This window comes from Nerophis ophidion, linkage group LG21, assembly GCF_033978795.1.
Source record: "Nerophis ophidion isolate RoL-2023_Sa linkage group LG21, RoL_Noph_v1.0, whole genome shotgun sequence".
NCBI lineage: Eukaryota > Metazoa > Chordata > Actinopteri > Syngnathiformes > Syngnathidae > Nerophis > Nerophis ophidion.
In genome coordinates, this window is record NC_084631.1 from 44318159 (window position 1) to 44342464 (window position 24306).

The 24306-nt window shown below is 40.0% G+C and overlaps 1 protein-coding gene across 1 annotated transcript in view; it reads left to right on the top strand.

Moving 5' to 3' along the window:
• Positions 1-213: 213 nt before the first annotated feature.
• The window catches only part of si:ch211-195b13.1 (STKc_SGK domain-containing protein), a 58543-nt gene continuing 34450 nt past the window's right edge, over positions 214-24306 (top strand). Inside the window, exon 1 of the mRNA XM_061882718.1 lies at positions 214-326. Coding sequence (XP_061738702.1) covers positions 299-326 — 28 coding nt within the window. The 5' untranslated portion in view covers positions 214-298. The remainder of the gene's footprint in view (positions 327-24306) is intronic.

A 24306-nucleotide genomic window follows, 5' to 3' on the forward strand; every position in this document is an offset into this window, starting at 1 on the left:
ACGGGACTCCCGTGCCGACGGGGTAACCAAACACCCGCCTTTTTGTTTTTGTCAAACGAGGCGAGGCGGGTGTGTCGCAGATCTTCGGTTTCAGCGACATTGTGGAATCGGCACGAAGGTGGGGGGGGGGGGGGCAGGAGGGACCACGGCGAGGCAAAGTTGTTTGCCTTTAAATGGAAAAGGAAGAGAGAGAGGTGTGTGCACAGGCTGCGGTGGCAGATATCTGGATGCGGGGCTGCAGACAAATAAGTCTCCCGTCGCAGATTGGAAATATATCACAGGCCGCTTCGGAGGAGAGATGAAGACGGGCAAGAAATCCATCATAGGTAAGTGCACCTCTGAGTCGTGGTCCGTGTGATCAGGTTGAGTGGCTGGTGGAACACATGCATGCACCTTGAGACCCGCCCGGGCATGTTTACCCTGCCTTGGAGTCGGTTACATAAGGGACTGCATCCCGAGGCCTTCCTCTCACATTGTGCACTTTGTTCAGCCTCAATGCAAGTCCTCTTGTCGTACATTCAATCAATCAATCAATCAATCAATCAATCAATCAATGTTTATTTATATAGCCCCAAATCACAAATGTCTCAAAGGACTGCAACATCCTCGGAAGAACCCACAAAAGGGCAAGGAAAACTCACACCCAGTGGGCAGGGAGAATTCACATCCAGTGGGACGCCAGTGACAATGCTGACTATGAGAAACCTTGGAGAGGACCTCAGATGTGGGCAACCCCCCCCCTCTAGGGGACCGAAAGCAATGGATGTCGAGCGGGTCTAACATGATACTGTGAAAGTTCAATCCATAGTGGATCCAACACAGCCGCGAGAGTTCAGTTCAAAGCGGATCCAAGACAGCAGCGAGAGTCCCGTCCACAGGAAACCATCCCAAGCGGAGGCGGATCAGCAGCGTAGAGATGTCCCCAACCAGTCCATCCTGGGTCTCGACTCTGGACAGCCAGTACTTCATCCATGGTCATCGGACCAGACCCCCTCCACAAGGGAGGGGGGGGACATAGGAGAAAAAAGAAAAGAAGCGGCAGATCAACTGGTCTAAAAAGGAGGTCTATTTAAAGGCTAGAGTATACAGATGAGTTTTAAGGTGAGACTTAAATGCTTCTACTGAGGTAGCATCTCCAACTGTTACCGGGAGGGCATTCCAAAGTACTGGAGCCCGAACGGAAAACGCTCTATAGCCCGCAGACTTTTTTTGGGCTCTAGGAATCACTAATAAGCCGGAGTCTTTTGAAGGCAGATTTCTTGCCGGGACATATGGTACAATACAATCGTGGAGCTAGACCGTGTAGTATTTTATACATAAGTAGTAAAACCTTAAAGTCACATCTTAAGTGCACAGGAAGCCAGTGCAGGTGAGCCAGTACAGGTATATATGTATGTATATATGTATATACAGTATAGGTATATATGTATGTATATATGTATATACAGTATAGGTATATATGTATGTATATATGTATATACAGTATAGGTATATATGTATGTATATATGTATATAAAGGTATATACAGTATAGGTATATATGTATGTATATATGTATATACAGTATAGGTATATATATATATGTATATATGTATATAAAGGTATATACAGTATGGGTATATATGTATGTATATATGTATATACAGTATAGGTATATATATATATGTATATAAAGGTATATACAGTATAGGTATATATGTATATAAAGGTATATACAGTATAGGTATATATGTATGTATATAAAGGTATATACAGTATAGGTATATATGTATGTATATATGTATATAAAGGTATATACAGTATAGGTATATATGTATGTATATATGTATATAAAGGTATATACAGTATAGGTATATATGTATGTATATAAAGGTATATACAGTATAGGTATATATGTATGTATATATGTATATAAAGGTATATACAGTATAGGTATATATGTATATAAAGGTATATACAGTATAGGTATATATGTATGTATATAAAGGTATATACAGTATAGGTATATATGTATGTATATAAAGGTATATACAGTATAGGTATATATGTATGTATTTATGTATATAAAGGTATATACAGTATAGGTATATATGTATGTATATATGTATATAAAGGTATATACAGTATAGGTATATATGTATGTATATATGTATATAAAGGTATATACAGTATAGGTATATATGTATGTATATATGTATATAAAGGTATATACAGTATATGTATGTATATATGTATATAAAGGTATATACAGTACAGGCGTAATGTGATCAAACTTTCTTGTTCTTGTCAAAAGTCTAGCAGCCGCATTTCTCACCTGAGACTTAGGCAAAGGACGCGGGGTTTTTGCCGTGGCAAACTAGAAAGTCAATAAATAAAGTGAGACAATACTTATCAAACTTGGTACAAGGCTGGAAAAACGTAGCAAGACGATAAGTATTGTCTCACTTTATTTATTGATTTCTTTGTTTCCTCTGAGAGAGTGATTTTCTGTTGCTAAAGTTTTTCATGCTCGTAATTTGTATCTAGTTCATAGTGCCGTGTTTTCCTTTTCCCTCCTTCTGGAGCGTCTTTAGTTTACTGCCGTCTCGACTCCTTTGCATGATGGATTTTCCTTTTGTAGATAATTGTACACTGTTGCTTTTCGCTATTAGATTCGTATAGAAATTTTGCTATTGCCTTTTTCCTCCTTATGGAGGGATTTTTCTGTTTTTGGCCTTATGCCCTTTGCTACCTTCCTTTGTTCCTCAAATATATCTCAGATAGATTTTGTAGCCACTTTGTTTTGATCACTCTGTTCTAGAGATAGCATAGAAATGGAATTAAATAAAGTCTGAGTTCAATTGTCACGCTTCTGCACCTGAGTCCTCATTTTCGCCCAGCCCTAAGAGTATTTCGTTTCTTCTACGCAAAGGATGATTCGAACGGGCAAGACGTGAATGTAAGTACATGGTCTTTATTTATACACTATAATACAAAAAGGCAAAACAAAAAGCACGCTCGATGGCGGATAATAATCTATGCTAAAACTTAGAACAAAAAGAGCACAATGGCAATACTGTATACAAAACAAACAGAAGATACTATAAAAGGCACATGGCAAACCAAAAACTAGCACTGAGGTATATAAAGAAAGAAGTCTTACGTGACGTGGTCAAACAAACAGCGTGGCAAAGGAAAGGTAGGTGCGTGGTCATGAATATTCAACACAGTCCAGTCGGTAAAGAAGCCAGGCCGAGGAAAGGAAAACAAATGACTTAAATACTGCTGTGGTAATTAGAACCAGGTGTGAGAGGCTGAGGATCGGGGCCTGACTAAGGGGACCTGACTCAGGGCATTTACAGAAAAATCTACATTTGTTGATTTGCGGTAAAAATAAATACATAAATAAATAAATAAAAAATTGGCGGCTCAGGAGCCAACATTTTACTGTAAAATTGCAGGTTTTTAATCTACAGTAAAAAAAAAAAAAAAAAGTACATTTTACAGTAAAATTCTGGCACCTGAGCTGCCTTTTTTTTACCATAAAAACAGCAGTACTGTTTTTCCATTTCCAGTAAAATACACTATATTTTGCGGTGAAATCATTGCAACTTACCACATTTTTTGTTACATTTTTGTTTAAAAAAAACTATGAATAAAATGTATTTAAAAAATGGTGTAATAATAGTATTCACTGTTAGAAGAGGCCCTCTGGGGCCAAACAAACCTGCGATGTGGCCCTCAGTGAAAACCACTTTGACACCTCTGATCCAGACTATTTTGTTTCACCTTTTGCTCTTTTGCTTTATACCCTGACAAAGGGTTTTGTTTTTATTGCCCGTGCACTCCCGTGCTGCACTAGATTTGTTTTGCATAACCTGTGTATTTTTAATTGAACAAACTTCTTGCCTGCACTTTGCCTTCCTTGAGTCCAAAGCAACAACGGCAACACAACACAACACACACGCCATGTCTGATGTGGACGCAAACAAATAAGATTAAATGGATTGTAAAAAGAGCCAGGAAGGCAATGAAAAAGGCCTTTTTGTTTTCAAAGTAAAGTGTTGGAGTCTGACATAACTGATTTTGTAAATACATAAATAAATAAATAAAAAATTGGCGGCTCAGGTGCCAACATTTTACTGTAAAATTTCAGGTTTTTAATCTACAGTAAAAAAAAAAAAAAAGTACATTTTACAGTAAAATTCTGTCACCTGAGCTGCCTTTTTTCTTTACCTTAAAAACAGCAGTACTGTTTTTCCATTTCCAGTAAAATACACTATATTTTGCGGTGAAATTATTGCAATTTACCACATTTTTTGTTACATTTTGTTTAAAAAAAATCTACGAATAAAATGTATTTAAAAAAATGGTGTAATAATAGTATTCACTGTTAGAAGAGGCCCTCTGGGGCCAAACATAACTGCGATGTGGCCCTCAGTGAAAACCACTTTGACACCTCTGATCCAGCCTATTTTGTTTCACCTTTTGCTCTTTTGCTTTGGATCTTTCTGTGTGGAGTTTGCATGTTCTCCCCGTGAATGCGTGGGTTCCCTCCGGGTACTCCGGCTTCCTCCCACTTCCAAAGACATGCACCTGGGGATAGGCCCCTCCCACTTCCAAAGACATGCACCTGGGGATAGGTTGATTGGCAACACTAAATTGGCCCTAGTGTGTGAATGTGAGTGTGAATGTTGTCTGTTTATCTGTGTTGGCCCTGCGATGAGGTGGCGACTTGTCCAGGGTGTACCCCGCCTTCCGCCCGATTGTAGCTGAGATAGGCGCCAGCGCCCCCCGCTACCCCAAAAGGGAATAAGTGGTAGAAAATGGATGGATGGATGGGCTTTATACCCTGACAAGGGGTTTTGTTTTTATTGTCCGTGCACTCCCGTGCTGCACTAGATTTGTTTTGCACAACCGGTGTATTTTTAATTGAACGAACTTCTTGCCTGCACTTTGCCTTCCTTGAGTCCAAACCAACAGCGGCAACACAACACAACACGCACGCCATGTCTGATGTGGTCCGATATTTTTTTTTTTTTTTGCTTTTTGGTCCGGGACCAGGCTAAGACCGATTTTTAATTTTAATTTTATTTTATTTTAATCTTCTATTCTTTTCTCCGAACCCTCAGCTGACCGCAGACTGGATTTAACGGTGCTGATATGCTATGTTGCCTTAGTTTTATAGCCGATGAACCACATGGCCTGTCAGATGTTTCTCTTTTGGACTGAAGTCACACGTCTGATGAAAAGTGTGTCTGAGACGTCACGGAAGGAATAAAACATCCCGAGCCTTCATTATCTCATGAAATAAATATTTACGTAAATGCGGGAAATGAAGATAAGTCATCTTGGAAGACGTTTTGCCGCCCATCCGAGTAAGCTTCATCAGTTTGTGCTCATAGACTTAGATCGGTCAGAAGACTTATCTTCATTTGGTCAGAAGACCAATCTTAAATTCTAAAAAAAATTCAGTCATCCCAGGGTATTTAATCGATCACAGCTGAACTGCTTGGTTTGCCTTGGAAGACCTAGATTGGTCAGGTCTTGTCCTAGACTAGACTAGACCGAGTAGTGTTCCACAGTTTGTGCTTAAAGACTTCAATTGGTTAGAAGACTTATCTTCATGTCTATGAAGGTTCTCATTCATCCATGTGGTTGTCATCTCAGGGCGTTCAATCGATCGCAAGTGGATTTCTTGGTTTGGCTAGGAAGACTTACATTGGTCAGATCTTGTCCTAGACTAGACCAGACCGAGTAGTCTTCCACAGTTTGTGCTTAAAGACTTCGATTGGTCAGAAGACTTATCTTCATTTCTATGAAGGTTCTCATTCTTCCAGGTCATTGTCATCTCAGGGCGTTCAATCGATCGCAAGTGGACTTCTTGGTTTGTCTTGGAAAACTTAGATTGGTCAGATCTTGTCCTAGACTAGACTAGACCAAGGAGGCTTCATCAGTTCGTGCTTATAGACTTAGATTAGTCGGAAAACTTATCTTCATGTCTATGAAGGTTCTCATTCATCCAGGACATTGTCATCTCAGGGTGTTCAATCGATCGCAAGTGGACTTCTTGGTTTGTCTTGGAAGACTTAGATTGGTCAGATCTTGTCTTACACTAGACTAGACCAAGGAGGCTTCAGCAGTTCGGAATTATAGACTTAGTTTGGTCAGAAGACTTATTTTCATGTCTATGAAGGTTCTCATTCATCCATGTCGTTGTTATCTCAGGACATTCAATTGGTCACAACTGGACTGGTCGGTTTGTCTTGGAAGACTTAGATTGGTCAGATCTTGTCCTAGACTAGACTAGACCAAGGAGGCTTCATCAGTTCGTGCTTATAGACTTAGATTAGTCGGAAAACTTATCTTCATTTCTATGAAGGTTCTCATTCATCCATGTCATTGTCATCTCAGGGTGTTCAATCAATCGCAAGTGGACTGCTTGGTTTGTCTTGGAAGACATAGATTGGTCAGATCTAGTCAGAGATTAGATGAGACCGAGTAGGCTTCAACAGTTTGTGCTTATAGACTTAGATTAGTCGGAAGACTTATCTTCATGTCTATGAAAGTTCTCATTCATCCAGGTCATTGTCATCTCAGGGTGTTCAATCCATCGCAAGTGGACTTCTTGGTTTGTCTTGGAAGACTTAGATTGGTCAGATCTTGTCTTAGACTAGACCAAGGAGGCTTCAGCAGTTCGGAATTATAGACTTAGTTTGGTCAGAAGACTTATTTTCATGTCTATGAAGGTTCTCATTCATCCATGTCGTTGTTATCTCAGGACATTCAATTGATCACAACTGGACTGCTTGGTTTGTCTTGGAAGACTTAGATTGGTCAGAGCCTGTCCTAGACTACACTAGACCAAGGAGGCTTCATCAGTTCGTGCTTATAGACTTAGATTAGTCGGAAAACTTATCTTCATGTCTATGAAAGTTCTCATTCATCCAGGTCATTGTCATCTCAGGGTGTTCAATCGATCGCAAGTGGACTTCTTGGTTTGTCTTGGAAGACTTAGATTGGTCAGAACTTGTCCTAGACTAGACTAGACCAAGGAGGCTTTTCAGCAGTTCGGAATTATAGACTTAGTTTGGTCAGAAGACTTATTTTCATGTCTATGAAGGTTCTCATTCATCCATGTCGTTGTTATCTCAGGACATTCAATTGGTCACAACTGGACTGCTCGGTTTGTCTTGGAAGACTTAGATTGGTCAGATCTTGTCCTAGACTACACTAGACCAAGGAGGCTTCATCAGTTCGTGCTTATAGACTTAGATTAGTCGGAAAACTTATCTTCATGTCTATGAAAGTTCTCATTCATCCAGGTCATTGTCATCTCAGGGCGTTCAATCGATCGCAAGTGGACTTCTTGGTTTGTCTTGGAAGACTTAGATTGGTCAGATCTAGTCAGAGATTAGATGAGACCGAGTAGGCTTCATCGGTTCGTGTTTATAGACTTCGATTGGTCAGAAGACTTATCTTCATTTCTATGAAGGTTCTCATTCATCCATGTCATTGTCATCTCAGGGTGTTCAATTGATCACAAACGGACTGCTTGGTTTGTCTTGGAAAACGTAGATTGGTCAGATCTTGTCCTAGACTAGACTAGACCGAGTAGTCTTCCACAGTTTGTGCTTAAAGACTTCGATTGGTTAGAAGACTTATCTTCATTTCTATGAAGGTTCTCATTAATCCAGGACATTGTCATCTCAGGGTGTTCAATCGACCGCAAGTGGACTACTTGGTTTGTCTTGGAAGACTTAGATTGGTCAGATCTTGTCCTAGGCTAGACTAGACCAAGTAGGCTTCATCAGTTTGTGCCCATAGACTTAGTTTGGTCCGAAGACTTATCTTCGAAGGTTCTCATTCATCCATGTCATTGTCATCTCAGGGTGTTCAAACGATCGCAAGTGGACTTCTTATCTTGGAAGAATTATATTGTTCAGCTCTAGTGCTAAACTAGACTAGAGTGAGTAGGCTTCATCAGTTTGTGCTTATAGACTTAGTTTGGTCCGAAGACTTATCTTCATGTCTATGAAGGTTCTCATTCATCCATGTCATTGTCATCTCAGGGTGTTCAATCGATCGCAAGTGGACTTCTTGGTTTGTCTTGAATGACGTAGATTGGTCAGATCTTGTCCTAGACTAGACTAGACCAAGGAGGCTTCAGCAGTTTGTGCTTATAGACTTAGATTGGTCAGAAGACTTATCTTCATGTCTATGAAAGTTCTCATTCATCCAGGTCATTGTCATCTCAGGGCGTTCAATCAATCGCAACTGGACTTCTTGGTTTGTCTTGGAAGACTTAGATTGGTCAGATCTAGTCAGAGATTAGATGAGACCGAGTAGGCTTCATCGGTTCGTGTTTATAGACTTCGATTGGTCAGAAGACTTATCTTCATTTCTATGAAGGTTCTCATTCATCCAGGTCATTGACATCTCAGGGTGTTCAATTGATCACAAACGGACTGCTTGGTTTGTCTTGGAAGACTTAGATTGGTCAGATCTTGTCCTAGACTAGACTAGACCAAGGAGGCTTCATCAGTTCGTGCTTATAGACTTAGATTGGTCAGAAGACGTATCTTCATTTCTATGAAGGTTCTCATTCATCCAGGACATTGTCATCTCAGGGCGTTCAATCGATCGCAAGTGGACTACTTGGTTTGTCTTGGAAAACTTAGATTGGTCAGATCTTGTCCTAGACTAGACTAGACCAAGGAGGCTTCATCAGTTTGTGCTTATAGACTTAGATTAGTCGGAAGACTTATCTTCATGTCTATGAAAGTTCTCATTCATCCAGGTCATTGTCATCTCAGGGTGTTCAATCGATCGCAAGTGGACTTCTTGGTTTGTCTTGGAAGACATAGATTGGTCAGATCTTGTCTTAGACTAGACTAGACCAAGGAGGCTTCAGCAGTTCGGAATTATAGACTTAGTTTGGTCAGAAGACTTATTTTCATGTCTATGAAGGTTCTCATTCATCCATGTCGTTGTTATCTCAGGACATACAATCGATCGCAAGTGGACTTCTTGGTTTGTCTTGGAAGACTTAGATTGGTCAGATCTTGTCCTAGACTAGGCTAGACCAAGGAGGCTTCATCAGTTCGTGCTCATTGACTTAGATTGGTCAGAAGACGTATCTTCAGGTCTATGAAGGTTCTAGTTTCTGACCAATCTAAGTCTATAAGCACGAACTGATGAAGCCTACTCGGTCGGGTCTAATCTCCGACTAGATCTGACCAATCTAAGTCTTCCAAGACAAACCAAGCAGTCCAGTTGCGATCTGACCAATCGATGTCTACTAGCACGAACTGATGAAGCCTACTCGGATGAGCGGTGAAACGTCTTGTAAGACAAACCAAGCAGTCCAGTTTCGATCAATTGACCGCCCTGAGATGACAAAGACCTGGATGAATGAGAACCTTCATAGACATGAAGATAAGTATTCTGACTAATATAAATCTATAATCACGAAATGATGAAGCCTACTCGGTCTATTCTAGTCTAGTCTAGGACTAGATCTGACCAATCTAAGTCTTCCAAGCAGTCCATTTGCGATCGATGAAACGCCCTGAGATGACAACGACCTGGATGAATGAGAACCTTGTCTTGCTTTATCCACAATCCTACAAAGCGAAACGATCTGAGAGGACATCAATCAACCCAAAGCACAGGATAGTTCCATTCAAGACGTAAACAAACATGCGTGAAAACATAAGAAACTGATTTATTCGGCAAATCCGTGCAGTGTTATTTCTCGTCACGGCCAAATGTGATCAGACTGTGTCTGTAGTCCGGCGTGTGTAAGAGGGATGTGCAGAGCAAACAGAGGAAAAAGAAGGAAAATAAAGATGATTTTTGCAGGCGAGTACAGCGCAGCGCTGTCGTGACTGCGTGGGTGTGAAGCGGAAGGCTCACGATCTCCCCGGCACCATCCAAAACAGACTATTAAATTACCAACGTGGTCATTAGCCGGCAGCCCTTCTGCTCAGCATGCAGTCCAGTCCGCCTGAGTGACTCAGTCCTCTACCTTCTGCCGCCTCATACCCACAACACTGGACCGACCATACGTGGAATTCTAGTCTCCTTGCAGGAGGTGAATCCCATTTTGGTGTCTCCTACGTGCCAACTGGCTGTAGGAACAAAATTAGCAGACCTATAAGTCGATACATAGGTTGTCGGTGCTATTCTGTGGACAAAGACAGAACCCAAAACCATTTGTAAATGGTAAATAAAAACAAAATACAAGGATATGCTAATTATTTTCCACTTATATTCAATTGAATAGACTGCAAAGACAAGATATTTAGTGTTCCAACTGAGAAATGCAAATAATCATTAACATAGGATTTAATGGCAGCAACATTGCAAAAAAGTTGTCACAGGGGCATTTTTACCATTGTGTTACATGGCCTTTCCTTTTAACAACACTCAATAAACGTTTGGGAACTGAGGAGACAAAGATTTGAAGCTCTTCAGATGGAATTTTTTCCCATTCTTGCTTGATGTTTAGCTTAAGTTGTTCAACAGTCCGGGGTCTCCATTGTGGTATTTTAGGCTTCATAATGGGCCACACATTTTTAATGGGAGACAGGCAGGCCATTCTAGTACCCGCACTATTTTACTATAAAGCCACGCTGTTGTAACACATGGCTTGGCATTGTCTTGCTGAAATAAGCAGGGGCGTCCATGATAACGTTGCTTGGATGACAACATATGTTGCTCCAAAACCTGTATGTACCTTTCAGTATTAATGGTGCCTTCACAGATGTGTAAGTTACCCATGTCTTGGGCACTAATGCACCCCCATACCATCACACATGCTGGCTTTTACACTTTGGGCCTAGAACAATCCAGATGGTTCTTTTTCCTCTTTGGTCCGGAGGACATGACGTCCACAGTTTCCAAAAACAATTTGAAATGTGGACTCGTCAGACCACAGAACGCTTTTCCACTTTGCATCAGTCCATCTTAGATGAGCTCGGGCCCAGTGAAGCCGGCGGCATTTCTGGGTGTTGTTGATAAATGGCGTTGGCTTTGCATAGTAGAGTTTGAACTTGCACTTACAGATGTAGCGACTGGGTGTGAGTTTTCCTTGCCCTTTTGTGGGTTCTTCCGAGGATGTTGTAGTCGTAATGATTTGTGCAGTCCTTTGAGACATTTGTGATTTGGGGCTATATAAATAAACATTGATTGATTGATTGAGTGTAGTAACTGACAGTGGTTTTCTGAAGTGTTCCTGAGCCCATGTGGTGATATCCTTTACACACTGATGTCGCTTTTTGATGCAGTACCGCCTGTGGGATCGAAGGTTACAGGCATTGAATGTTGCTTTTCTGCCTTTTTCCCAGATTCTCTGAACCTTTTGATGATATTACAGACCATAGATGCTGAAATCCCTAAATTCCTTGCAATAGCTGGTTGAGAAATGTTGTTCTTAAACAATTTGCTCACACATTTGTTGACAAAGTGGTGACCTTCGCCCCCGTCCTTGTTTGTGAATGACTGAGCATTTCATGGAAGCTGCTTTTTATACCCAATCATGGCACCCACCTGTTCCCAATTAGCCTGTCCACCTGTGGGATGTTCCAAATAAGCGTTGGATGAGCATTCCTCAACTTTCTCAGTCTTTTTTGCCACGTGTGCCAGCTTTTTTGAAAAATGTTGCAGGCATTATAAATAAATAAATAAATGGGTTGTACTTGTATAGCGCTTTTTCTACCTTCAAGGTACTCAAAGCGCTTTGACACTACTTCCACATTTACCCATTCACACACACATTCACACACTGATGGAGGGAGCTGCCATGCAAGGCGCTAACCGGCACCCATCAGGAGCAAGGGTGAGGTGTCTTGCTCAGGACACAACGGACGTGACGAGGTTGGTACTAGGTGGGGATTGAACCAGAGATCCTCGGGTTGCGCACGGCCACTCTGCCACGCCGTCCCTTGAATTTCAGTGTTCATTTATTTACACATATACACACACATAACACTCATCTACTCATTGTTGAGTTAAGGGTTGAATTGTCCATCCTTGTTCTATTCTCTGTCACTATTTTTCGAACTACCACTACTTCTTCCTGCAGGCTATCCAGGTCCAATCGCAGCTGCGGCTTGGAACTTACAAGCGTATTTCTTCATCTTACTCGTTGTCGGCGTCGCCACCGGCTGTATCTTCCTGCTTCATCTCCTTGTTGTGGGCGCAGTTGTGCACTGTATTCTTTAAAAGCCGTAGATTTTATTGTCAAATATGCATGTAGGGCAGTATTTTCCTGTTTAAGAGTGTCACAACATTGCCGTTTGAGGCAGACAAACTGCTTTACGGTAGACGAAAACTTGACTGCTGTTGTTGTGTGTTGTTACCGCGCAGGGAAGACGTTAATGAAACTGCCTAACAAACCCACATAAGAAACCAAGAACTCGCCCTCTATCATTCTACTGTTATAACGTCATTGGGCAGACACGCTGTTTATATAGTGGGAAAGCGGACGTGAAAATAGGCTGTCCTCATGGATTTCAAATAAGCAAATATTTGCAAAAAATAATGTTTATTAGTTTCAACGTTAAATATCTCGTCTTTGCAGTCTATTCAATTGAATATAAGTCGAAAAGGATTTGCAAATCATTGTATTCTGTTTTTATTTACCATTTACACAACGTGACAACTTCACTGGTTTGGGCTTTTTTTTTTATCACAGTGGCTACTAGTGTTGAGTCCGTACTCGTGCAAGAGAAATCCCTTTTTTTAGATTCAAGGGTAAAACTGGCAGAAACGAGGCGAAGCGAGCAAGAAGGCGCCAGCTGCTCTCTGATAATTAACGGCCCCGGTGTGACAGTTCAAGAGCGTTTCGCTGGATCGCTTGGCAGAGGATTCTTGTTATCATGAACTGCTTGTCAGAAAGTGAGAGTCGGGGCCCGACTTTCACGCATCGGTCGCAAGACAGCAGAGGGCGGCAGGAAACTGAAGCCAGTAAAATGTCCCTCCACCTGACTGCGAAGACAACATTTTTAACGTTCAAACTGGTAAACTTTGTTATTTTTTGCAAATATTAGATCATTTGGAATTGGATGCCTGCAACGTGTTTCCAAAAAAAGCTGGCACAAGTGGCAAAAAAGACCGAGAACGTTGAGGAATGCTCATCAAACGCTTATTTGGAACGCCCCACAGGTGAGCAGGCTGATTGGTAACAGGTAGGTGCCATGATTGCTGTTGACTGTTGATAATATTGTCATTAGGGCCCGCATGGCCAAAGGACCTATTGTTTTTCGTGCGTTTTATTATTCTTTATTTATTATTATTCCGACGCCTCTTTGAACTGTAATTTGACCCCCTGAACATGCTTCAAAACTCACCAAATTTCACACACTCATCAGAACTGGCGAAAATTGCCATCTAATAAAAAAACCAAACCCCAAAAATCAAAAATGCGCTCTAGCGCCCCCCAGGAAAAAAAAAACAGACTGCTTGTAACTTCCGTTAGGAATGTCGTAGAGACATGAAACAAAAACCTCTATGTAGGTCTGACTTGGACCTACATTTCCCAATTTAAACTTCTATAGCAAAAATCAACAGGAAGTTGGCAAAAACCACTTCAAAGCAAAATTTTCGCAAAAAATGCTATTTTTGCCTCTTTGAGTTGTAATTTGACCCCTTTAAAATGCTTCAAAACTCACCAAACTTGGCACAAACATCAGGACTGGCAAAATTTGCGATATAATGAAAAAAACAAACCCCAAAACTCAAAATTGCGCTCTAGCGCAATTTTTGAATAAAACACAGAAAAAACTGCTCCTAGGAAGAAAACACAGACAAAACTGCTTGTAACTTCCCGTAGGAATGTCGGAAAGACATGAAACAAAAACTTCCATGTAGGTCTCACTTAGACCTACATTTTAATGATGAACATCCTTCAGCAAAAATCAACAGGAAGTTAAAAATTACCCCTTCAAAATAAAAGTTTTGTAAACACCCGTCACCTTTTTCAAACGTTATCTCCTCTGAGCGTGTTTGTCGTTTCAGCTTCAAACTCGCACAGAAGAGAGTTTGAACCCTTCTAATTAAAAGTTATCGAAAGAGTTTTGATTACTGCTCCGGTTTGGATTTTACGCGCCATCAAAAAAACCTGCGCAAATTTTCCTAAAAAATGTAATTTTTGCCTCTTTGAGCTGTAATTTGACCCCCTTAAAATGCTTCAAGGTGCAAGTTAAAGCACTACTATGCAAAGCGAAAGCCATTTATCAACAACATCCAGAAAAAATGATCTGTAATTTCACCCCCTTAAGATGCTTCAAAACTCACCAAATTTTACACACACATTAGGACTGGCGAAAATTGCTATCTAATAAAAAACCAAACCCCAAAAATCAAAAGTGCGCTCTAGCGCCCCCTAAGAAAAAACACAGACAAAACTGCTTGTAACTTCCGTTAGGAATGTCGTAGAGACATGAATAAAAAACTTCTATGTAGGTCTGACTAAGACCAGGGCTTGAGTCTCGGCGGCAGCAGCCAAAGGCGGGCCCGACCAACGCTGCTTGCAGCTTTAATTTTCTTTACTTCTGCAACAAAGACAACACTATCTAAACTGGTTTATCCGAGTCCAAAACCTCCAGTTCAGGTGTTTCCAGCGCAGGGTGTAGTCTGTAGGCGGGATGACCTCATCGCAGCACAAATGCGTGTAACCGATGAATTTTAACGAGCATGAACGCACCACAAGGCGTGCTACACGCTGATATCGTTTCAACATTGCTAATTCCGCTCCCTGTCGCAATACATTGTATTTTTAAACCTGCAACCCTGACTCAGGCCATGACCTCACGGAAAAAGAAACCACATAAAAGCACAAAACCTAAAACCGGTGAAGTTGTCACGTCGGGTAAATGGTAAATAAAAACAGAATACAATGATTTGCAAATCCTTTTCAACTTATATTCAATTGAATAGACTGCAAAGACAAGATATTTGATGTTAAAACTAATAAACGTTATTTTTTTTACAAATATTAGCTCATTTGGAATTTGCCTGCAACATGTTTTGAAAAAAGCTGGCACAAGTGGCAAAAAAGACTGAGAATGTTGAGGAATGCTCATCAAGCACTTATTTGGAACATCCCACAGGTGGACAGGCTTATTGGGAACAGGTGGGTGCCATGATTGGCTATAAAAGCAGCTTTTTGTGAAATGCTCAGTCTTTCACAAACAAGGACGGGGCGAGGGTCACCACTTTGTCGACGAATACGTGAGAAAATTGTTTGGGAACAACATTTCTCAACCAGCTATTGCAAGGAATTTAGGGATTTCACCATCTACAGTACACTCCGTGATATCATCAAAAGGTTTAGAGAATCTGGAGAAATCACTGTACGTAAGCGATGATATCACGGACCTACGATCCCTAAAGTGGTACTGCATCAAAAAGCGACATGAGTGTGTAAAGGATATCACCACATGGGCTCAAGAACACTTCAGAAAACCACTGTCAGTAACTGTAGTTCGTCGCTACATCTGTAAGTACAAGTTAAAACTCTACAATGCAAAGCAAAAGCTATATATCAACAACACCCAGAGACGCCGCCGGCTTCGCTGGGCCCGAGCTCATCTAAGATGGACTGATGCAAAGTGGAAAAGTGTTCTGTGGTCTGACGAGTCCACATTTTAAATTGTTTTTTGGAAACTGTGGATGTTGCATCCTCCGGACCAAAGAGGAAAAAAACGCAAAGTGTAAAAGCCAGCATGTGTGATGGTATGGGGGTGCATTAGTGCCCAAGGCATGGGTAACTTACACATCTGTGAAGGCACCATTAATGCTGAAAGGTACATACAGGTTTTGGAACAACATATGCTGCCATCTAAGCGCCGTCTTTTTCATGGACGCCCCTGCTTATTTCAGCAAAACAACGCCAAGCCACATTCAGCACGTGCTTCGTAAAAAAAAGAGAGCGGGTACTTTCCTGGCCCACCTGTGGTCCAGACCGGTCTCCCATGAAAAATGTGTGGTGCATTATGAAGCGTGAAATAGGACAGCGGAGACCCCGGACTGTTGAAGGACTGAAGCTCTAGAACAGGGGTAGGGAACCTATGGTTCTAGAGCCAGATGTGGCTCTTTTGATGACTGCATCTGGCTCTCAGATAAATCTTAGCTGACGTTCCTTAACGCGATAATTATGAATAATTTCGCTGGTAATCACAGTGCTAAAAATAACGTGCAAAATATAAAACATTCTCATGCGTTTAAATCCATCCATACGTTTTCTTTTAGGTAAAAACATGATTTAATTTAAACTAAAAAAAAGATACAAACAAAAATGTCTCACAGCGGAAGCACAACTTGGGCTAAGGAACAAAGCTAACGCATAAACAGACTATGAACATAAATCAAACAAAACTTACTTGGCATGGCATGAAGCACGGAACTATGGCAAGGCATGAAACAAGTCAGCACAGGGCGACTGACTGGCAAAGACGAGCTTAAATACTGCCTCTGATTAGTGCTCGGGAAGCAGGTGAGCGGGCATTTAGTCCACCAGAGACCGGTCGACAAGATGAGTAACCAAGGAAACCAGACAAGGGAGTGGAAAAAAACAGGAACTTAAAGATTCCAAAGGACAAACAGCACATGACCAAACAAAAACATGATCAACAGGCATGACATTTGTTTTATTATTGGTTAGATTCAGAATAACAATGTTATTAAAAAGAATAAGACACTTATTATAATCTAAAAATGTTGTTCTTACTTAAAAATGCACGCACTTAGTTGTATTCAGTGTTAAAAAATATGATATGGCTCTCACGGAAATATATTTTGAAATATTTGGCTTTCATGTCTCTCTCAGCCAAAAAGGTTCTGCTCTACATAAAACAAGAATGGGAAAGAATTCCACTTTCAAAGCTTCAACAATTAGTTTCCTCAGTTCCCAAACGTTTATTGAGTGTTGTTAAAAGAAAAGGTGATGTAACACAGTGGTGAACATGCCCTTTCCCAACTACTTTGGCATGTGTTGCAGCAATTAATTTCTAAGTTAATGATTATTTGCACAAAAAAAAATAATGTTTATGAGTTTGAACATCAAATATGTTGTCTTTGTAGCATATTCAACTGAATATGGCTTGAAAAGGATTTGCAAATCATTGTATTCTGTTTATATTTACATCTAACACAATTTCCCAACTCTTATGTAATGAGTCGTGTGTTTTGGCCTCTGCTGGTGTTTTGTGCGTCTGCTCCTCGCTTGCCTGTCACGTTTTGACACCAACAGGAAACGTACTTTTCACGGTGATCGCAATCCTTAGTCGGGGAACGCCGCCGGAACAAACAATGCGAATGGAAAAGAAGCAAAGAGGCATGTCTTAGCGTGTGACAATAATAAAGACCACATTGCACACATGAATAATTCCCAGAGAGGAGGCTGGGTGTCATGTTTCAGTGTGAAGCCTTTCAGCTCGGCTGCACCTGCGAGTATCGGAGCGTTTGGCCCACGGTGTGTTCCGCTTCCTCCTTCCACAAGTTTCACTTCCTGTCCCGTGTGCTACGTCACGAGCAGGACTAAAGAAGCCCCATGCGAACACAAAAAAGAGGGTTTTCAACTTGCAGAACGTTTAAAAAAGCCATCGTTCCCTGGCTTGTTGTTGCTGTATGCAAATATGTGGCTCCACTCGGGGAAATAGTGATCTGCATCCCGGCACACTTATGTAACTCTCAAGGTTAGTGGACCGCATCCACGGCAGCTGGACCGCCTCGGCTTAGAGGAGAGCAGCATCATCCCTGGTTTCTATGAATTTATATAAGCCACCTTGACCTCATGATGGAGGATCTGGTCCTCCACGTCATTTTACAAACCCCGTTTCCATATGAGTTGGGAAATTAGATGTAAATATAAACAGAATACAATGATTTGCAAATCCTTTTCAAGCCATATTCAGTTGAATATGCTACAAAGACAACATATTTCATGTTCAAACTCATAAACTTTTTGTTTTTTTGGTAATAATCATTAACTTTAAAATTTGATGCCAGCAACACGTGACAAAGAAGTTGGGAAAGGTGGCGATAAATACTGATAATGCTCATCAAACACTTATTTGGAACATCCCACAGGTGTGCAGGCTAATTGGGAACAGGTGGGTGCCATGATTGGCTATAAAAGCAGCTTCCTCAGTCTTTCACAAGAAAGGATGGGGCGAGGTACACCCCTTTGTCCACAACTGCGTGAGCAAATAGTCAAACAGTTTAAGAACAACCTTTCTCAAAGTGACATTGCAAGAAATTGAGGGATTTCAACATCTACGCTCCATAATATCATCAAAAGGTTCAGAGAATCTGGAGAAATCACTCCACGTAAGCGGCATGGCCGGAAACCAACATTGAATGACCGTGACCTTCCATCCCTTTAGACAGCACTGTATCAAAAACCGACATCAATCTCTAAAGGATATCACCACATGGGCTCAGGAACACTTCAGAAAACCACTGTCACTAAATACAGTTGGTCGCTACATCTGTAAGTGCAAGTTAAAGCTCTATAATGCAAAGCGAAAGCAGTTTATCAACAACATCCAGAAATGCCGACGGCTTCTCTGGGCCCGAGATCATCTAAGATGGACTGATGCAAAGTGGAAAAGTGTTCTGTGGTCTGACGAGTCCACATTTCAAATTGATTTTGGAAATATTTGACATCGTGTCATCCGAACCAAAGGGGAAGCGAACCATCCAGACTGTTATCGACGCAAAGTGTAAAAGCCAGCATGTGTGATGGTATGGGGGTGCATTAGTGCCCAAGGCATGGGTAACTTACACATCTGTGAAGGCACCATTAATGCTGAAAGGTACATACAGGTTTTGGAACAACATATGCTGCCATCTAAGCGCTGTCTTTTTCATGGGCGCCCCTGCTTATTTCAGCAAGACAATGCCAAGCCACATTCAGCACGTGTTACAACAGCGTGGGGTCGTAAAAAAAGGGTGCGGGTACTTTCCTGGCCTGCCTGCAGTCCAGACCTGTGCCCCATGGAAAATGTGTGGCGCATTATGAAGTGTAAAATACGACATCAGAGACCCCGGACTGTTGAAGGACTGAAGCTCTACATAAAACAAGAATGGGAAAGAATTCCACTTTCAAAGCTTCAACAATTAGTTTCCTCAGTTCCCAAACGTTTATTGAGTGTTGTTAAAAGAAAAGGTGATGTAACACAGTGGTGAACATGCCCTTTCCCAACTACTTTGGCATGTGTTGCAGCCATGAAATTCTAAGTTAATTATTATTTGCACAAATAAAATGAATGTTTATGAGTTTGAACATGAAATATGTTGTCTTTGTAGCATATTCAACTGAATATGGGTTGAAAAGGATTTGCAAATCATTGTATTCTGTTTATATTTACATCTAACACTATTTCCCAACTCTTATGGAAACAGGGTTTGTATATGGCCCGTGAAATCCTTTGTCAACAAAATCATTTTCATATTTTATATATACAGGGTTGGTAGAGTGGTAGATCAACCTGAGGGTTCCAGGTTCGATCCCCGAGTCACTGCCGTTGTGTCCTTGGGCAAGACACTTTACCCACCTGCTCCCAGTGCCACCTACACTGGTTTAAATGCAACTCAGGTATTGGGTTTCACTATGTAAAGCGCTTTGAGTCACTGGAGAAAAGCGCTATATAAATATAATTCACTTCACATATTTCCACGTACGGCGTGAGCTTCTAAATTTTGAAAATGTTTTAATTTTGCAATTAATATTCAACTATGATACAAAACCCAAAACCAGTGAAGTTGGCACATTGTCCATCCATCCTACCATTTTTTACCGCTTGTCCCTTTTGGGGTCGCGGGGGTGGGGGGTTGCGGTGTACACCCTGGACAAGTCGCCACCTCAGGTTGTTTTTTTTTCCCCCATTGCGTTCATATTTTGTTGGTTGTTGCATTGTTGTTGTTTCGCTTAATAGTGAAATATATCAATCGAGGGGGGGTGTGGCGTTCAAATGTGGTCAATATTCAGTGTTTTATCGTTCATACATTTTTTATTTTCATGTACATTCTGGGTGTTTTTTAAGGCAGTCTGTCATAACGTTTTTATTTTTCCATCAGACATTGTTGGGAGGTATTGTTCCTAAAAATAGATAAACCGGCCCCCAGACACATTTTTTCCCTAGAATTGGCCCCCCGGCGTCAAAATAATTGCCCAGGCCTGTAATATAGTATAATATAGAATATTATATATTTTCTACCACTTGTCCTTTATAATGTTAATAAAATAATAGGTGTATAAATGACACAATGTGTCAGCAGACTAATCAGGAGCCTTTTTTTGTTTACTTACTACTAAAAGACAAGTTGTCTTGTATGTTCACTATTTTATTTAAGGACTAAATTGCAATAATAAACATATGTTTAATGTACCTTAAGATTTTTTTGTTAAAATAAATTAATAATGCAATTCTTTTTGTGGTCCCATTTATTTAAAAAAGTACCGAAAAGTACTGAAATAATTTTACACTAATTTAACACTATCATTGTCATCCCGCTGGGTTGAGTTTTTCCTTGCCCTGATGTGGGATCTGAACCAAGGATGTTGTTGGGGCTTGTGCAGCCCTTTGAGACACTAGTGATTTAGGGCTATATAAATAAACATTGATTGATTGATTGATTGACTACTAAAAGACAAGTTGTCTTGTATGTTCACTATTTTATTTAAAAACTAAATTGCAATAATAAACATATGTTAAATGTACCCTAAGATATTTTGTTAAAATAAAGTAATAATGCAATTCTTTTCGTGGTCCCATTTATTTAGAAAAGTACTGAAATAATTTTACACAAATTTTACACTAATTTAACACTATCATTGTTATCTCGCTGGGTTGAGTTTTTCCTTGCCCTGAGGTGGAATATGAACCTGGCATGTCGTTGTGGCTTGTGCAGCCCTTTGAGACATTTGTGATTTAGGGCTATATAAATAAACATTGATTGATTGTTTGACTACTAAAAGACAAGATGTCTTGTATGTTCACTATTTTATTTAAGGACTAAATTGCAATAATAAACATATGTTTCATGTACCCTAAGATTTTTTTGTTAAACTAAACGATTAACGCATTTTTTTTTTGTGGTCACCTTTATTTAGAAAAGCACCAAAAAGTACTGAAATAATTTTACACTAATTTAACACTATCATTGTCATCTCGCTGGGTTGAGTTTTTCCTTGCCCTGATGTGGGATCTGAACCCAGCATGTCGTAGAGGCTTGTGCAGCCCTTTGAGACACTAGTGATTTAGGGCTATATAAATAAACATTGATTGATTGATTGACTACTAAAAGACAAGTTGTCTTGTATGTTGACTATTTTATTTTAAGGACTAAATTGCAATAATAAACATATGTTTCATGTACCTTAAGATTTTTTTGTTAAAATAAATTAATAATGCAATTCTTTTCGTGGTCCCCTTTATTTAGAAAAGTACTGAAATAATTTTACACTAATTTAACACTATCATTGTCATCCCGCTGGGTTGAGTTTTTCCTTGCCCTGATGTGGGATCTGAACCGAAGATGTCGTTGTGTCTTGTGCAGCCCTTTGAGACACTAGTGATTTAGGGCTATATAAATAAACATTGATTGATTGATTGATTGATTGATTGACTACTAAAAGACAAGTTGTCTTGTATGTTCACTATTTTATTTAAAAACTAAATTGCAATAATAAACATATGTTTAATGTACCCTAAGATATTTTGTTAAAATAAATTAATAATGCAATTCTTTTCGTGGTCCCATTTATTTAGAAAAGTACTGAAATAATTTTACACTAATTTTACACTAATTTAACACTGTCATTGTTATCTCACTGGGTTGAGTTTTTCCTTGCCCTGAGGTGGAATATGAACCTAGCATGTCGTTGTGGCTTGTGCAGCCCTTTGAGACACTAATGATTTAGGGCTATATAAATAAACATTGATTGATTGATTGACTACTAAAAGACAAGTTGTCTTGTATGTTCACTATTTTATTTAAGGACTAAATTGCAATAATAAACATATGTTTCATGTACCCTAAGATTTTTTTGTTAAACTAAACGATTAACGCATTTTTTTTTTGTGGTCACCTTTATTTAGAAAAGCACCAAAAAGTACTGAAATAATTTTACACTAATTTAACACTATCATTGTCATCTCGCTGGGTTGAGTTTTTCCTTGCCCTGAGGTGGAATATGAACCTAGGATGTTGTTGTGGCTTGTGCAGCCCTTTGAGACACTTGTGATTTAGGGCTATATAAATAAACATTGATTGATTGATTGACTAATAAAAGACAAGTTGTCTTGTATGTTCACTATTTTATTTAAGGACTAAATTGCAATAATAAACATATGTGTGATGTACCCTAAAAAAATGTTGTTCAAATAAATTAATAACGCATTTTTTTTTGTGGTCCCCTTTATTTAGAAAAGTACCGAAAAGTACTGAAATAATTTTACACAAATTTAACACTATCATTGTCATCTCGCTGGGTTGAGTTTTTCCTTGCCCTGATGTGGAATATGAACCCAGCATGTTGTTGTGGCTTGTGCAGCCCTTTGAGACACTCGTGATTTAGGGCTATATAAATAAACATTGATTGATTGTTTGATTGATTGACTACTAAAAGACAAATTGTCTTGTATGTTCACTATTTTATTTTAAGGACTAAATTGCAATAATAAACATATGTTAAATGTACCCTAAGATTTGTTTGTTAAAATAAATTAATAATGCTATTCTTTTTGTGGTCCCATTTATTTAGAAAAAAGTACCGAAAAGTACTGAAATAATTTTACACTAATTTAACACTATCATTGTCATCTCGCTGGGTTGAGTTTTTCCTTGCCCTGATGTGGGATCTGAACCCAGCATGTTGTTGTGTCTTGTGCAGCCCTTTGAGACACTAGTGATTTAGGGCTATATAAATAAACATTGATTGATTGATTGATTGATTGATTGACTACTAAAAGACAAGTTGTCTTGTATGTTCACTATTTTATTTAAAGACTAAATTGCAATAATAAACATATGTTAAATGTACCCTAAGATATTTTGTTAAAATAAATTAATAATGCAATTCTTTTCGTGGTCCCATTTATTTAGAAAAGTACTGAAATAATTTTACACTAATTTTACACTAATTTAACACTATCATTGTCATCTCGCTGGGTTGAGTTTTTCCTTGCCCTGATGTGGGATCTGAACCCAGGATGTCGTTGTGGCTTGTGCAGCCCTTTGAGACACTAGTGATTTAGGGCTATATAAATAAACATTGATTGATTGATTGACTACTAAAAGACAAGTTGTCTTGTATGTTCACTATTTTATTTAAAGACTAAATTGCAATAATAAACATATGTTTAATGTACCCTAAAAAAAATTTGTTAAAATAAATAACGCATTTTTTTGTGGTCCCATTTATTAAGAAAAGTACCGAAAAGTACTGAAATAATTTTACACTAATTTAACACTATCATTGTCATCCCGTTGGGTTGAGTTTTTCCTTGCCTTGATGTGGGGATTTGAACCTAGGACGTCGTCGTGTCTTGTGCAGCCCTTTGAGACACTTGTGATTTAGGGCTATATAAATAAACATTGACTGAAATATCCATCCATCCATCCATCCACTTATTCCCTTTGGGGTCGCTGGTGCCTATCTCAGCTACAATCGGGCGGAAGGCGGGGTACACCCGGGACAAGTTGCCACCTCATCCCAGAGTACTGAAATAATTTTACACAAATTTAACACTATCATTGTCATCTCGCTGGGTTGAGTTTTTCCTTACCCTGATGTGGGATCTGAACCCAGCATGTTGTTGTGGTTTGTGCAGCCCTTTGAGACACTCATCCATCCATCCATCAACTTATTCCCTTCGGGGCCGCGGGGCGTCGCTGGTGCCTGTCTCGGCTACAATCGGGCGGAAGGCAGGGTACACCCGGGACAAGTCGCTACCTCATCCCAGAGTACTGAAATAATTTTACACAAATTTTACACAAATTTAAGACTATCATTGTCATCCCGCTGGGTTAAGTTTTTCCTTACCCTGATGTGGGATTTGAACCCAGCATGTCCACTGGGGAAGACCCAGGACACTTTGGGAAGACTATGTCTCCCGGCTGGCCTGGGAATGCCTGGAGATCCCCCGGGAAGACCTGGACCAAGTGGCTGGGGAGAAGAGAGGCTGGGCTTCCCTGCTTAGGCTGCTGCCCCCGCGACCCGACCTCGGAAAAGCGAAGAAGATGGATGAAAGGATGGCATTGTCATCCCTCTGGGTTGAGTTTTTCCTTGCCCTGATGTGGGATCTGAACCGAG